At 34.0% G+C, this 15,764-nt stretch overlaps 1 protein-coding gene across 1 annotated transcript in view; it reads left to right on the top strand.

Annotated features, from left to right (window-relative positions):
• The window catches only part of LOC114334269 (uncharacterized), a 97,833-nt gene that overhangs the window by 26,499 nt on the left and 55,570 nt on the right, over positions 1-15,764 (top strand). Inside the window, exons 3-4 of the mRNA XM_028284309.2 lie at positions 1,386-1,574; positions 5,252-5,471. Of these exons, the coding sequence (XP_028140110.2) occupies positions 1,386-1,574; positions 5,252-5,471 (409 nt within the window). The remainder of the gene's footprint in view (positions 1-1,385; positions 1,575-5,251; positions 5,472-15,764) is intronic.

The raw sequence follows: 15,764 nt of genomic DNA, 5'->3' as shown, positions 1-15,764 counted from the left end.
TCTTGTCATTTTTCTCTAAAATTGACTGTTGTCGAGTTATACGCGATTAAAAATTTGAAAAATGCGAAAATGGCCATTTTCAAGGCTTCATAACTCGATCAAAAATGATTATTATGAAATTCAAAAAGTGAAAAAATCAAGATTCAAATACCTTCTTCAGCGTCCTGAAGAGATTTTTGTCATTAATTTATAACAAAGCTGTTATTTTTAGTTATTAACAATTAGAGCTATAGTCTAACTGTATCGTCGCCCCCGTTAGCGGAACAATTTCGATCAGATTTTTTTGCACAGACTTACTCAAAAAGGGGTCCTCATAACATATCCACAAGGTGCCTTGCGGTGCCGTGGTCGAAAAATTTTTTAAACAATTTTTTTTAAACAAATTCCCAAAAATAATTTTTTTATTTCCAACAATTTTTTTTAGATAACTTGGGTCATTCTGAGCAAAAAAGGTCTTTTGTATTTTTTCTCTAAAATTGATTGTTGTCGAGTTATATGCGATTAAAAATTTGAAAAATGCTAAAATGGCCATTTTCAAGGCTTCATAACTCGATTAAAAATGATTATTATGAAATTCAAAAAGTGACAAAATCAAGATTGAAATTATTAACAATTAGCGGTATAGTCCAACTGTATCGTCACCCCCGTTAGCGGAACTATTTCGATTAGATTTTTTTGCACAATTTTTAGACCAAGGCACCGGCCGGCACCCTGTGGATATGTTATAAGGACCTCTTTTTGAGTAAGTTTGTGCAAAAAAAATCTAATCGAAATAGTTCCGCTAACGGGGGCGACGATACAGTTGGACTATACCGCTAATTGTTAAGAACTAAAATTAACAGCTTTGTAATAAAACAGTGACAAAAATCTCTTCAGGACGTTGAAGAAGGTATTTGAATCTTGATTTTGTTACTTTTTGAATTTTATAATAATCATTTTTAATGGAGTTATGAAGCCTTGAAAATGGCCATTTTCGCATTTTTCAAATTTTTAATCGCATATAACTCGACAAAAGTCAATTTTAGAGAAAAACGACAAGAGACCTTTTTTGCTCAGAATGATCCAAATTATCTAAAAAAAATTGTTGGAAATAAAAAAATTATTTTTGTGAATTTGTTTAAAAAAAAATTGTTTAAAAAAATTTTCGACCACGGCACCGCCCGGCACGCTGTGGATATGTTATAAGGACCTCTTTTTGAGTAAGTTTGTGCAAAAAAATCGAATCGGAATATTTGCGCTAGCGGGGGCGACGATACTGCCCGGTCTATTATTGGTACTATTGAAACAATATTGCACAAGTAGATCAACGGTCTAATTTCTTCACGCATGTATATTATATATTACAATATTTATTACAATAAAAAACTATAGATACATTTTTTAAGGTGCGATATTATTCAGCTTTGGTTCATTTATACATCCATCAGAAATGGATCCTAAAATTAAGCAAGCTATTATCAAATCTCTCGGTAAACTAAAGCAGAAAGTATTATGGAAAACTGACGAAGAAAATTTCACTGGAAAACCTGCTAATATGAAGCTCAGTAAATGGGTCCCACAAGAAGCAATTTTGGGTAAGAATTATTTTATTTATGTATATTTATTTATTTAAAAGAAAAAGTATGTATATACCACAACACAGTGGTATATACAAACTTATATGTGGTCACTGTCCAAAAACTTACATCGGTCAGACTGACAGAGCATTTGACAAACATATAGCAGAACACAAAAGGGCATTGAATAACAGAAAAATGGATTCTACGTACTCATTTTACCTTCTAAGTGCACCTTTAAAGAGAGCAATATTAGTCGGTGATTCGACTTTTGTTTTTAGAAGGGAAATACTGCAGTGAAATCAAAAACCGCTTGAATTCTGTAAAGCTGACTCATATCCGTCTCAAGTTGTTTTAACAAGTTTCAACGTGGTGGCGTCTGGCGTCGATTTTTGATAAGTCATTCGCAGGTGCCCCGAAAAGGGCTACCCCTGAGGATATCGTGTATTGACAGGATATCGTGTATCGTGATAATCTCGTATTGGTAGACCGCCCACTGAGGGTGCGTGGGATAGTTGAGGCAGTAAGCATCTAAAAAGATATCGTTGGTCATATCCTGCATGAAATTTTGGACATAAAAAAGCTGTCGGCGCGATGGCTGCCGCATTTTCTAACCCGAACAATAAACGCAACCATGAGACCAATTCAGAGTAGTGTCTGATGCTTTTAAGCATAATCCAAATGAGTTTCTACGTTGTTTTATAACTGTCGACGAAACATGGTTCTACTGGTATACACCAGAGCAGTGTTTTTCAATCTGTGGGTCGCGACCCCCCGGGGGGTCGCGAAGCTTTTCTTGGGGGGTCGCCGACTGAAAGAAAAAATTAAGGCTCTTAAAACAGAATTTTAGTGGAAAGGATGTGCTTGTTTGTTTTTCGAAAGTTTATCAAATTGTGGTGCTATTTTTGAAAGGCTAATAATCAAATCATTTAATAATTGCAGTCTATTTCTCTTTTTAGTTTGAATGTATACCATTGAAAAAAATGTCAGTTCACACAAGTATGAAGTGGCGAATCGTAATAATAATTTAAGGGCTTCCCTGGCCAGCTCTAGATATTGGGGTTTCTTTTAATCCAAAGTACGTCGACACTTTGCTAATAAAATTCCATTTTAAGCATGTCATCAGCAGCTAAATCTAGAAGACATTCTTTCAGTTTTTTGGTGACATCAGCCAAATCTATTGGTTTGTCCACAAAAAGAGTTTAAAATCCATCTACACCCATTGTCAGCTTCAGAGTGCAAGTCTGGAAAGTATGTCAAAAGTTGCTCTTGTCAATTGTGCAAGCTCCGAATGATGCAAGGAATGTGAGCCGATACTAAAAAACTTTGGTCTGTTGCATTATCTTCATCAATCTTCTGAACACATGGAAAAAGAGTCATTTTGTTTTTGCAGAGAGGTTGACCACAAACGAAGTTTTGCGTGAGACTTTTACTTTATCTTTAGTTGTTAAAATATTCTCTTTTCTTCCTTGAAGGTTCTTGTTTAAATTGTTAAGATGGCTAAAAAGATCTGCCAAAATGCTAATTTCAAGAGCCAATAGGGTCAGAAAAGCGATAAGCATATTTAGATTTTACATCTTGTAAGAACATTTTAGCTCTCAGTTGTGAATTGTTAATGTTCTGAATAGCCGGGTTTGCAAAGGTTTAGTTTTGATAGAATTTTCAATTTTTATTAGATCCTTGAGCACGCCATTTAAATCAAAAGATACAACCTTAGAAGCTAGAGCCTGTCGATGAAGAAAACAGTGTGTCCAGGATATGTTTGGCATTGTCGTTTTTATTTTGCAATTAGTCCGCTATTTTTGCCAGTCATAGCTTTAGCGCCATCGCTACGAATAACTATATATTTTTTCCAATAAATATTGTATTATAGTTGGAACTTTACCGCGCTGAGCAGATGGGACGTGAATTGTAAATTGTAGAATTCCCTCATCTTCCTTAGTCTCAGCATCCGTATGGCTTGCAAATTGTAGAAGCCTCGGAGGTGTAACCAGAGAAGGTTCCCATTGTTTTCATTCTGGTGGGATATGCTATATGCCATTAGAGTGAAAACTTAGTCTTTTGCTAGCAGTTGCCGCTAGGGCATCTATGCCATTTCGTTCGTTGCAATTCGGGACTGCACGCTGGGGTTTGTTTTGGTTGGATCAGGGAGAGCAGCATATGTGCCTCCTGATGAGAGACTAATAAGTTTCGAAACCGGTAGAGGTGCTTGCAGCACTCTCTGATTGGACTGGAATATGGTTCGGCTGTATTTTCGTTTTGCAACGAAATTGAAAATGGTTATTCATTTTTGATTTACATTTACTCTGTGTGGAGTATGAAGGGAACCAGTCTAGTTGGAACTTTACCGCGCTGAGCAGATGGGACGTGAATTGTAAATTGTAGAATTCCCTCATCTTCCTTAGTCTCAGCATCCGTATGGCTTGCAAATTGTAGAAGCCTCGGAGGTGTAACCAGAGAAGGTTCCCATTGTTTTCATTCTGGTGGGATATGCTATATGCCATTAGAGTGAAAACTTAGTCTTTTGCTAGCAGTTGCCGCTAGGGCATCTATGCCATTTCGTTCGTTGCAATTCGGGACTGCACGCTGGGGTTTGTTTTGGTTGGATCAGGGAGAGCAGCATATGTGCCTCCTGATGAGAGACTAATAAGTTTCGAAACCGGTAGAGGTGCTTGCAGCACTCTCTGATTGGACTGGAATATGGTTCGGCTGTATTTTCGTTTTGCAACGAAATTGAAAATGGTTATTCATTTTTGATTTTTTCATTATTGTATTATAGTAAGTGCTTTCTAAAAACATATCGTACAAACATTGGCCAATAGTGTTTGCAGGAAGTGCTTTGCAAAATACAATTTCTTCCATGATACTGTCATCTGCTTCAAAGCCCATAAATACTACAAACTCGGAAATATTAATTTGTAGATTCGTCAAACTGCAAAGCACAATGTTGGCTGTTCTTTAATTGTTGGCCCAGGTGAATAAAAGATAAATGTATCAAAATAGGAAAAAAGTTATTACATACCTAACGTATGTAGTTTTTAATTAATTTATTTCTTTGGTTTTCTATGACACCAGGGGGTCGCCAGAATATTTCAACCTGTAACGGGGTCGCGAAATCAAAAGGATTGAGAAACACTGCACCAGAGACTAAGGAATAGTCAATACAGTGAAAGTCACCCCGCGAATGTGCTCCGAAGAGGGCGAAGTCTGTCCAATCGGCCGGAAAGGTGATGGCCACCATTTTCTGAGATTCACAAGATGTGATTCATATCCACTTCCTGGAAAAGGGCAAAACGATCACAGGGCTTTACTATGCTGCATTATTGGCCCGATTCGACGCTGAATTTCAGAAAAAACAGCTCCAGTTGGGGAAGATAAAAATACTCTTCCACCATGACAACGGTCATGCATACACCTCCGATATCGCCATGGCCAAATTGGTCGAATTGGACTACACACTGCTGTTTTATCTAACGCATTCTCTACGCAGACCTCGAGAAAAGGTATTTTTCAGACGGATTACAGAAGGTGGAGAATCGTTAGGTCAATTTTAAAGAACTAAAAAGAGACTACGTTCAAAAATAAATGGCCACTTTTCCAAAATTTACGTTTTTATGTTGAAGGTTAAGTACTTATCAGACCGCCCTAGTACTAAGACGATTTTGGTGAAGTATTTAAATATTTTTTACTTTTAGCTCACCCTAATTGTAAGCTATTCATTACTCATGGTGGTTTTCTAAGTACTATTGAAACTATTTACCATGGAGTCCCGATTTTGGCTGTTCCTTTTATCGGAGATCAGGACTTAAATTCTGGTAGAATGGTAGAATTAGGCGTCGGACTTAAAACAGAATTCAGTGAAATAACAGAAGAAAAGTTAGACTATCTTTTAAGTCAGCTGCTTAACAATAAAAAGTAAGTTATTATTATATAATTTCCATCGATGAGAATTCTTCTGACTTCGTGTTTCTTTATATAGGTCACTACTAGCTTACATTGGTACTGTTGGAATCTAATATTCAACTATAATTATTATTTTTTCTACAACCGTGCTAAAACAGCCACTTTCCCGCACGCATTTCGTTTCCGAAAGTTGCACTTTTCCGCACGGCGTGCGGCAAATATGGCATTATAATATACTATAATATAGCCACTTTACACGATGCAAGTAATTGCGAAATTTATTGCACAAGTTCTTGCAGCAAGAACTTCTGCAATAAGTTGCAACTAGCTTTCTGCAATAAAGTGATTACACGGTGCAAGTAATTGCACAAACTGACATGAAATTGACATAAACTTTGACATACCATAAATTTTAGGTTATGTTGTTTTTATAAATTAAAAATGTAATTTTTTGAGTAGAGTTATCAGATACCGCTATGGTTATCAGATATATTAGATTAAAAATGTTAGATTATAATTTGAGAAAATTATAATATGTATTATGTATAACAAAATCAATTAATACCTAATGCAAGTATACCTACCTATAATACATTATTCATTTACAAAAGGAAACAAGTTGTCAAATGCAAAAGAAATAAAAATAGAATATAGTTTCTTTAATCCCTCCCTATGTTGCATAATTAAAGTTATCCATCAGAATAATGTTATCTGTGAAGCGTGAAATTGGTAAAAAGTTCCTCTAGTTTTGTCAAAAATTGTTTAGTTTGAAATTTAGGATGACAGAATGTCAAAACAAACAGTGTAGCCTTAAAAGTTACAAAAAATATAACCAAATTGCAGAAAAAATTGCATGAAAAATAGGACATGTTCTATTTAGCTGCAACTTCTTGCAGCAAGAAATTGCTGCAAGAAGTTGCAGCTTTTCTGTGCAATTCGCGTATGACACGATGCAATTTCTACTGCTGCAAGAAATTGTGCAATTAATTGCGCAATTAGTTGCATCGTATAAAATGGCTAATACATGCAATAAACTAATATTTAAATATTACTTACTATATATATATATATATATATATATATATATATATATATATATATATATATATATATCGGTTTTAAAACGTTCTCCTACGTCTTCCGATGCCTAGTCGCCATTCACTTCGGTCCATCCAAAGGTCTTCATCCAATTCTCTTTCTCTCATTTCTCGATTTATGCCTTCTCTCCAACTCAGGCGGGGTCTTCCTCTTTTTCGTCTACCATGAGGGGTCCACGTTAGGATTTGTTTCGGGAGTCGTTCTTCGGACATTCTTTGTACGTGTCCATACCATCTAAGCTGTTTGGTACTAATGTCATCTACTATTGTGTGTTTCACATTCATTATTTCCCTAATTCTGTTGTTGGTTACCCTTTCTAATCTTGATTTTCCTGCTGAGCGCCTCCAGAAATCCATTTCTGTTGCTTCAAGTTTTCTCTTGTATCTTTCTTTTATTTGCCATACTTCACTGCTGTAAGTGATTATACTCTTAACAATTGTATTGTATATTCTATGTTTGTTGTTGTTTGATATTGACTGGTCCCAGAGGATGCTATTGAGAAGGGTAATTGCTTTTCTTCCCTGGTTGTTTCTTTCTTCTATCGTCCGGTCTACGCTTCCTTCTTGTGTGATGGTCATACCAAGGTATTTATATGCGTCGCAATGTTTAATAATTTCGCCATTCCCCAGTGTAAGGTCCTGCTGTGTCCCACCGATACACATATATTCGGTCTTCTTTATGTTTATTTCCAAACCACCTTTTTTGTACTCCTCTATTAATTTCCTTGTCATATATTCTATATCATCGTAGTCTTGCGCTAGTACAAGTTGGTCGTCTGCAAATGACAAAGTGTATATTGTATTGTTGCTGATCGGTAATCCCATGTTTTTGCATTTGCGTTTCCAAAGTTTTAGAGTTTGTTCGAGGTAGATCTTAAATAATGTCGGTGAAAGGCAGCACCCTTGTTTTAGGCCTTTGCTAATTTGGAATCCTCTCGATAGCCTGCTTCCAACTTTCACCCTTGATGCAGTTTTGGTATACAATTGTTTCGTCGCTGTTATTAAATTTGCGCTTATATTGGTTTTCTCTAATGCTTCCCATAATTTGTTTTGTGGGATGCTATCATACGCTTTTCTTAAGTCCACATATAACAGATGCACCTCCTGGTTGACGGCCAGTTTCTTCTCAATAATCTGTGTAATACAAAACAGATGGTCAACCGTTGATCTCCCTGCCCTGAATCCTGCCTGTTCTTCAGCTTCTATATCTTTATATTCGTTTTCGATTTTATTTTTAATCAGTTTTCCGTATATTCGGCTGATCGAGTTCGTTACAGCGATGCCTCTGTAGTTGTCACATTGATCCCGTCTGCCTTTTTTATGTATGGTGGATATCCATGATGTCTTCCATTCTTCTGGGATTTCCGCTCCGTTGATGCATCTTTGAAAGAGTTTAGCCAGGTTTTCATATAATTTTGTTGTGCCATATTTTATTAGTTCAGCTGGTATGTTCCCTGGTCCTGGTGCTTTGTTATTTTTTAAAAACTTACATACTTCTTCTACTTCTTTTGTTGTTACCCGTAATGGTGAGGCTAAGATATTTACATTGCTGGTATCACTGTTATTTAAAAATTCCGCTCTGTCCTCATTTAGGAGTTTTTCAAAATATTCGTCCCATTGATCCGGTGTGATTGCTGATATTATATCTCTTTTCTTTTCCTGTCGTAGCGATTTTAATACTTTCCAACTTTCTGTACTTCTCCGTCCTCCTAAATGTGTGTTAATCATGTTACACTTTTGCTCCCAAGCCTCATTCTTCTTTTGGCATATCATTTTTCGCACTTTAGCTTGGACCCTCTTGTATTCTACCTTATCGGCGTCGGTCCTTGTGTTCAGAAATTTTTTATACTTCTCTCTTTTATTTTTAATCTCTTGTTCTATTTCTTCGTCCCACCAATACGGAGTTTTTCTGAGGTTTTTTATTTGGAGTCCGAGGGCCTCTGTTGCTGCTTCCTGAAGACATGTTTTTATATAATGATAATGCTACTTACTAATTTATTTCAAATGTATCTTATTGTGTTCATGTGTTAATGACATTATCGCAATAATTTGATGAAATAAAATTATTTTGACATAATATTTAAAAGTCAAATTAGTGCAGCCGATATGTGAAACAATTGTGCATTTAATGATAGAAGCATATAATTTGGACCACATATACTACACATATAAAGGTTCAAATTTAGATACGAGGCCATCTCAGATTTTGCCTTGTACAAAAATGGCGGGCATTCAAAATGGCGACTATACATATGTGACTAATAGCAGGATAACTTTTGAACGAGACGTCCGATTTCAACCAAATTTGGTATACAGCTTTTTTTTATGGATAAGATAGAGGTCTTTAACCGGAAGAATAGGTTTACCAAAAGTTGTGGTTTTCCTGGTTTTTATTTTAAAATATGTTGTATTTTTTTCAATTATTTCGCCCTGTATGTATTAATTCTTCAAAAAGTTAATACCGCCATTGAAAAGAGCGTAAAAATATTTTTTAGGAAATATTTTGAACTTTTTAGTTATGTTAATTACCATTTAATAAATGCATAACCTATCTTCACATGTACCTATGTGCAGCAGATTCATTTTGAATGCCCGCCATTTTTGTAAAAGACAAAATCTGAGATGACCTCATATCTAAATTTGAATCTTTGTATGTGTAGTATGTGTGGTCCAAATTATATTCTTCTATCATTAAATGCACAATAATTCTTATATTATTTGCACGAGTCTGCCGCACATAAGTTCATAGGTACATGTGAAGATACGTTATGCATTTATTAATTGGTAATTAACATAACTAAAGAGTTTAAAATATTTCCTAAAAATATTTTTACTCTTTTCAACGCCTGTATTAACTTTTTGATAAATTAATATATAGGTACAGGGTGAAAAAATTGAAAAAATAAACAACATATTTTTACATAAAAAATCAGGAAAAACACAGCTTCTGGTAAACCGATTCTTCCGGTTCAAGAGCTCAATCTTATACACCAAAAAAGGAATCTATATACCAAATTTGGTTAAAGTCGGACTTTTCGTTCAAAAGTTATCATGCTATTTGTCATACAGGGTGTTCAGAAACTCTCCCGACAAACGAATACTGGAGATTCTTTAGTTAATTTTAAGATAATTTAACCCAATTTACCTAGTCTGAAAATGCTTCCTAAGGGAGATAGAGCTCTTTGAAGATGGCGTCTTGGAATTAGTTTTTCTTAAATATCTCCAGAACACTTCTATTTAGAAAAACGAAAACTGGTACACTTATTTATCTTCCAGAGATATATCAACTACATTCATTATGAATTTCTAGTACCGGTCATAGGCGCACGTTCTGGGTAGTTCAACGGTTATTTTATCGTATAACTTTTTTATCTTTAACTTCTAAGCATTTTTTATACTAGATTATTAAATTGTAAGGTATTCTAGTACTAAAAGGTACTCTTGCTTTAAGTCGGTAGGATACACCGTTTTCTAGAAAAATCGATTTGAAAATTTTTTGTTTGTTGAATTTGAAAAAAAATTTTCAGAAAAAAACTATTTAGAAAAACCAAAACTGGTACGTTTATTTATCTTCCAGAAATAAATCGATTTCCTTACTTACGAAATTCTAGTACCGGTCATATGCGTCCGTTTTGGGTAGGTCAACGGTTAGTTTATCGCATAACTTTTTGTCTTAAATTTTTAAGCATTTTTGACACTTGATGACTAAATTATGAGGTATTCTAATACTAAAAGTTATTCTTGCTTTCAATTGGTAGAATACACCGTTCTTTTTTGAAAATTTTTATCAATTTTTTTTCAAATTCAGGAAACGAAAAATTTTCAAATCGATTTTTCTAGGAAAGGTGTGTCCTACCGACTTAAAACAAGAGTACCTTTTAGTACTAGAATACCTAAAAATTTAATAATCCAGTATCAAAAATGCTTAAAAGTTAAAGACAAAAAAGTTATGCGATATAATAACCGTGGCCCCACCCAAAACGGACGCCTATGACTGGTACTAAAAATTCACAATGGATGGAATCGATTTATCTCTGCAACAAAAATATGTGTACCAATTTTCGTTTTTCTATACTAGAAGCGTTCTGGAGGTATTTAAGAAAAACTAATTACAAGATGCCATCTTCAAAGAGCTCTAGCTCCCTTAGGAAGCATTATCGGACTAGGTGAATTCGGTTAAATTGTCTTATAATTATCTGAGGAATCTCCTGTTTTCGTTTGTGGTTAGAGTTTCTGGACTATATGAGTATATGTATAGTCGCAATTTTGAATGCCCGCCATTTTTGTAAAAGGTAAAATCTGAGATGGCCTCCTATCTAATTTTGAACCTTTATATGTGTAGTATGTGTGGTTCAAATTATACGCTTCTGTCGTTAAACGCACAATTCTTATAATATTTGCACGAATCTGCCGCACTAAATCAGTAGACAATTACAATGGTTTTGATTCGTCGTCATGGAAACCAAAATCGTCGTCATGCTAACTAATTATATTGAAAGTTTGGTTTTGACAACCTTCTCAAAGAATTAATTTGTGGATTTTCATCCTAAATAAAAATTGATATGACTCTAATTTTTGTGGCTTTTTTCCAAACGTACGGCTCTAGAAAAAATATTGTTCCTAACTCATGCGGAAAGTGTCTTCCCCCCACTCGACTGCTTTCCCGAACTCCGCTATCGCGTCGTTCGGGTCAACGGCAGTCTCGTGCGGGAAAGTATCACTTTCCGCACTAGTTAGGAAAATAACTATTTGTTAGCGTTGCTTAAATAAATAAACCTACGCAGTTTTCAAGGGCCGCCGACTTCTCAGAATCATAAAAGTTAATTAGATACACTGAACTCTTGCGTAATAGGATCATGTTACATATGAATGTGAGGACTGTATTGTTGTTTGGTTTGGTATTCAGTCTGTAAAAATATTTTGTAGAAAAAATATCTCTTAATTTCTTTGTATGTATTATTGTAATAATTCGGTTCGGATAAAATAAAAATAGTTTATATCTTTTATTTGTAATTTTTATTATCTTATATTCTAATAGGTCCGAGTATATAGTTACAATAGTGCCTGGTAGACAAATATTCTCTGTTCAGTTTGTTTTCACTAATCTTCCTGACGAGTGGTAAAATAGCCCACAGGTTTATCCTAACAATGGTGTAAAACGTGCCTTTAGTTTAGAGCTTTTAAAAAATAATGTAATATTTCTTTTCTCTTCTATATCCATCTCATTGTTTGATTAAACTGTTCCTAATTATTTATTTCGTTTTTTATTCTTTTTAGCCGAAAAAATGTTACGTGGACCATTTTACCCCACTCTTTCCTACTGTTAATTCTATTTACGGTTTTGTCAGGATCCGATATAAGGTCGAACTTAAAAGTAGCTGTTTATCAGATAACAATTATTGAATTTTAGCATGTTAATTTAACAATTATTACAAAAAACAAGGGGTCTAATTTTGTTCTAAATATAATTAATTAATAATTAAAAAATGACTTTTTTTACAAATTAAAAAAAATCGACCCGGGCAGATATTATTTCAGATTTTTGGATCTTTCTAAACAAAAAAAAGACCTTTGTAATTTTTCTCTAAAGTTGATCGTTTTCGAGTTATACACAATTTAAATCTAAAAAAAAAAACGAAAGATGACGATTTTCAAGGCTAAAAAACACAAGTAAAAAATATCATTTTTTCAATCATCAAGTACATACATTCTTCTTTAGTACATAAGTTAAAACCTTCTTCTATCAGGTCCCGATCAGAATTTTAGCCATGGTTTATTCTAAAACAATTTTTTTTTAAATTGTTAATGAGGAAGGTTTCTTATGGGGAGACGGGCATTAACAACTAAAAAACAATGTTTCAAAATGAAATAAGTCCCACTGGCGAAGCGTCCATGTAACCACTGTTACCATTGGTAACAGTTAAAAATATTGCAAATAAATATTTTATGACTACTATGAAATAATTCCAATTATATTTTTTACTACCAGAAATATTTATTAATAGTACCTAATTCAGTAAATAGCCAACTTGGCGAGATTATGTGAATGTGAATCCGTTGAACGTTATTATATGCTGTTACCACATTTGGATCAAGAAACCCATTATGAACGGCCAGCACGGCACAGCCCGGCACAGCCCGGCACGGCACAGCACAGGCCGGCCCGTCCAAAAACCCATTTGTAACGGCCAGCGCGGCACGGCACCGGAAAAATGATCATTTGCCATAAATGATAATGTATTTTTATTAATAAAATATATACAGAGAGGGGCTAAATTATCGAATAAATTCATTTTCTCTAAAATGGACGGCTTTGGAAGAAAATACCAAAACAGGTCGATTTTTACTTTTAAATTACAATTTTTTGGCATATACAGTGGAACCTCGATTATCCGTCACCTCTGTTAACCGTCAGGGTCCATTAAGTTATATTGTGTACACAAGTAAAAATTGAGTCATCAATTCATTTTGTTTGAGCATTGCGATAAGCCAAACGAAATTCATTGAAATGTACACGTGCTGTTATGCCATCACCGCATTTTTTTATGTAAATAATTTTTGTTCTTATTCAGGGCTCTGGATTAAATTTCAATTTAAATAGGTAATGATAAATAATACCATACTTTTAGAGTTCTATTTTTAGAATCGCAAGCCGAAAATAAAAATGTACATCACACAAATTATTAGTTAATATCTGTGTGTCACCATAACAGTATGATTTTTATTTTTTTAATGTTCTGTTAACCGTCTTCTCGATTATCCGTCATACCCTTGGTCCGGTGCCCTGACGGATAATCGAGGTTCCACTGTATTTCATACTAGAAACGTCATTCATCTGAGCTTAATGATGTAATCGATGATTTTGTTAAATGGGAATAGGGGTTGTGTGGCATCTCATTTGAAAGGGTGTTCAATCCTCTATTCAGTAATATAAACAATAATATCATTATTTATACAGGGTGGCCAAAACAATAATTTTTAAATTACATTAATTGACGCAAAAAGAAGAATGTATGTAATTTATTTAACTCAAAATACATTGTACTGCTGTCAGTAAATAGAAAAAAAAATGTTTATTTCACAAATAAACAATTCGTTTCACTTAAATTAAATCACAAACAGCCTCCCACCTACCTCTTGACAGTTTGAACATTTAATTTAAGCGAAAAGCAATGTTTTTTTGCCAAATAAACATTTTTTTCTATTTTCTGACATCATTAGAAAGTATTTTGAGTTAAATAAATTGCATACATTCTTCTTTTTTCGTCAATTAATTTAATTAAAAAAGTATTTTTTGGCCACAAATGAGATGCCACACGACCCATATTCCCATTTAAAATAATATAAATGAATAAATAATTAGATTTATAAATAATTAGATTACGTCATCACGATCAGATGGATAACGTCACTAGTATGAAATATATGCCAAAAAATTGTAATTTAAAAATAAAAATCGACGTGTTTCGGGATTTTTCTCCAAAGCCGTCCATTTTAGAGAAAATGAATTTATTCCATAATTTAGCCCATCTCTATATAGGAGAAACATGTTATGTATTGTTTTAATTTTATTTTAGAAACGCATCATGTCATCTATGATATATTTTAAAAACTATCGTAAAATAAAAGTTTTTAAAAGACATAAACTACACAATTTTAATGAATATGCATCATGTTAAAAAAACGAATTCATGGTTAAAAGATAATGTACGTACCTGTCCATTGATCAAAATGTTCGGATATTTGTACCCATGCATTGTCCTTTTTCTTGCTATCGTGATAACCTGGGTCCGATGCATCATACAAAAATGGGTATCCTCTGACACTCTCAATTATAAGTTCGTCCATATTATTTCAAAACAAACAACGCGTTTTCAATTAAAAAATCAACAATATAATATTTTATAACAATTATGACACACTGGCGCCGACTGGCCGTTCGACTCCAACGGATTTTATTCTACTCGGAGAATTTCGGCCGTTCCGTTTGCGTGCTGGCCTGTGCCGGGCCGGGCTGGCTGTTCATAATGGGTTACGTTGCATTTAAAACTATACAAATGAATTTGGACTGTCCTGTGCCGTGCCGGGCTGTGCCGTGCTGGCTGTTCATAATGGGTTTCTTGCTTAACGCAGGAGAATACTCGCTGTCGCTCGGGACTAGCTCGTTTCTGAAAATTTTGAAGGAGCAACGGCTTTAGAGACGGCGATTTGGCACGCTGTGTATAGCAGCATTGTAACCATATTTTGGTTTGGTAACACGTTAGTTTAGTACCTACTACAGATTACAGTGTGCGTGCATTTAAACATGGAAGAGTGTTGCTGCGTATTGCGTACTCGATCAACTACTTGAAAAGTCATTCTCCTTGTATATTTTTTTATATATAATTTTGAAGAAAAAAATGGGATTATTGAAAATGGAAGACTTAAAATATAAACAATAGTTTTCAAAATATGTTCTTTTTCTTACTTGTTCATTTTTTTATGTTAATTTTATGGCAGAATAATCTGTTTAGTTTGTTTATTATTTATTGTTATACCTATTACATATACATAATTACATACATATAATTTGGGAATAGTGATTTGTTTAATTTTATCCCACAGGATACAAACAAAAACTTATATTTGGGAGGTTCAAAATAATTTTTTTAAATACGATTTTTTCACATCTGGTTTTGGTAACACTTTCGAAAAAATCACGCGTCGCCACTGATAAGTCCGCAATACTTATCAAGAGCTGATATAATAAGTTTTGAACTTGAATTTAGGTACTTGAAAATCGTCATATTTCGTTCTTGTTTTAGTTTTAAATTGTTTATAACTCGAAAACGATCAACTTTAGAGAATATTTACAGAAGACCTTTTTGGTTTAGAATGATATTTGAAATATTATCTGCTCGGGTCGATTTTTTTTTAAATTATAGGAAAAGATATTTTTTGGTTATTAATTAATTAATCATAGTTAGAACAAGATTAGATCGGGCACAGTGGCGTGCTGGCCATATAAATGAAACGGTGCAATCACCGAGAGGCCGCGGCCTCTTGAGGCCGGTCAAATAAGTTTTTTTCACAAAAATTTTAGATATAACAAAAAAATTGTTTAATTTCTAATCGAATGATATTAACAAGACATTTCAAAAACAATTTTAATTTTTGTTAATTATAAAATACAGTTTAAGTAAATGAATAAGACTCTATGTACATAAAT

Source organism: Diabrotica virgifera, chromosome 3 (assembly GCF_917563875.1).
Source record: "Diabrotica virgifera virgifera chromosome 3, PGI_DIABVI_V3a".
NCBI classification, from domain to species: Eukaryota; Metazoa; Arthropoda; class Insecta; order Coleoptera; family Chrysomelidae; genus Diabrotica; species Diabrotica virgifera.
Note: the sequence above shows the minus strand (reverse complement) of the source record. Positions and strands in the feature narration are given on the sequence as shown.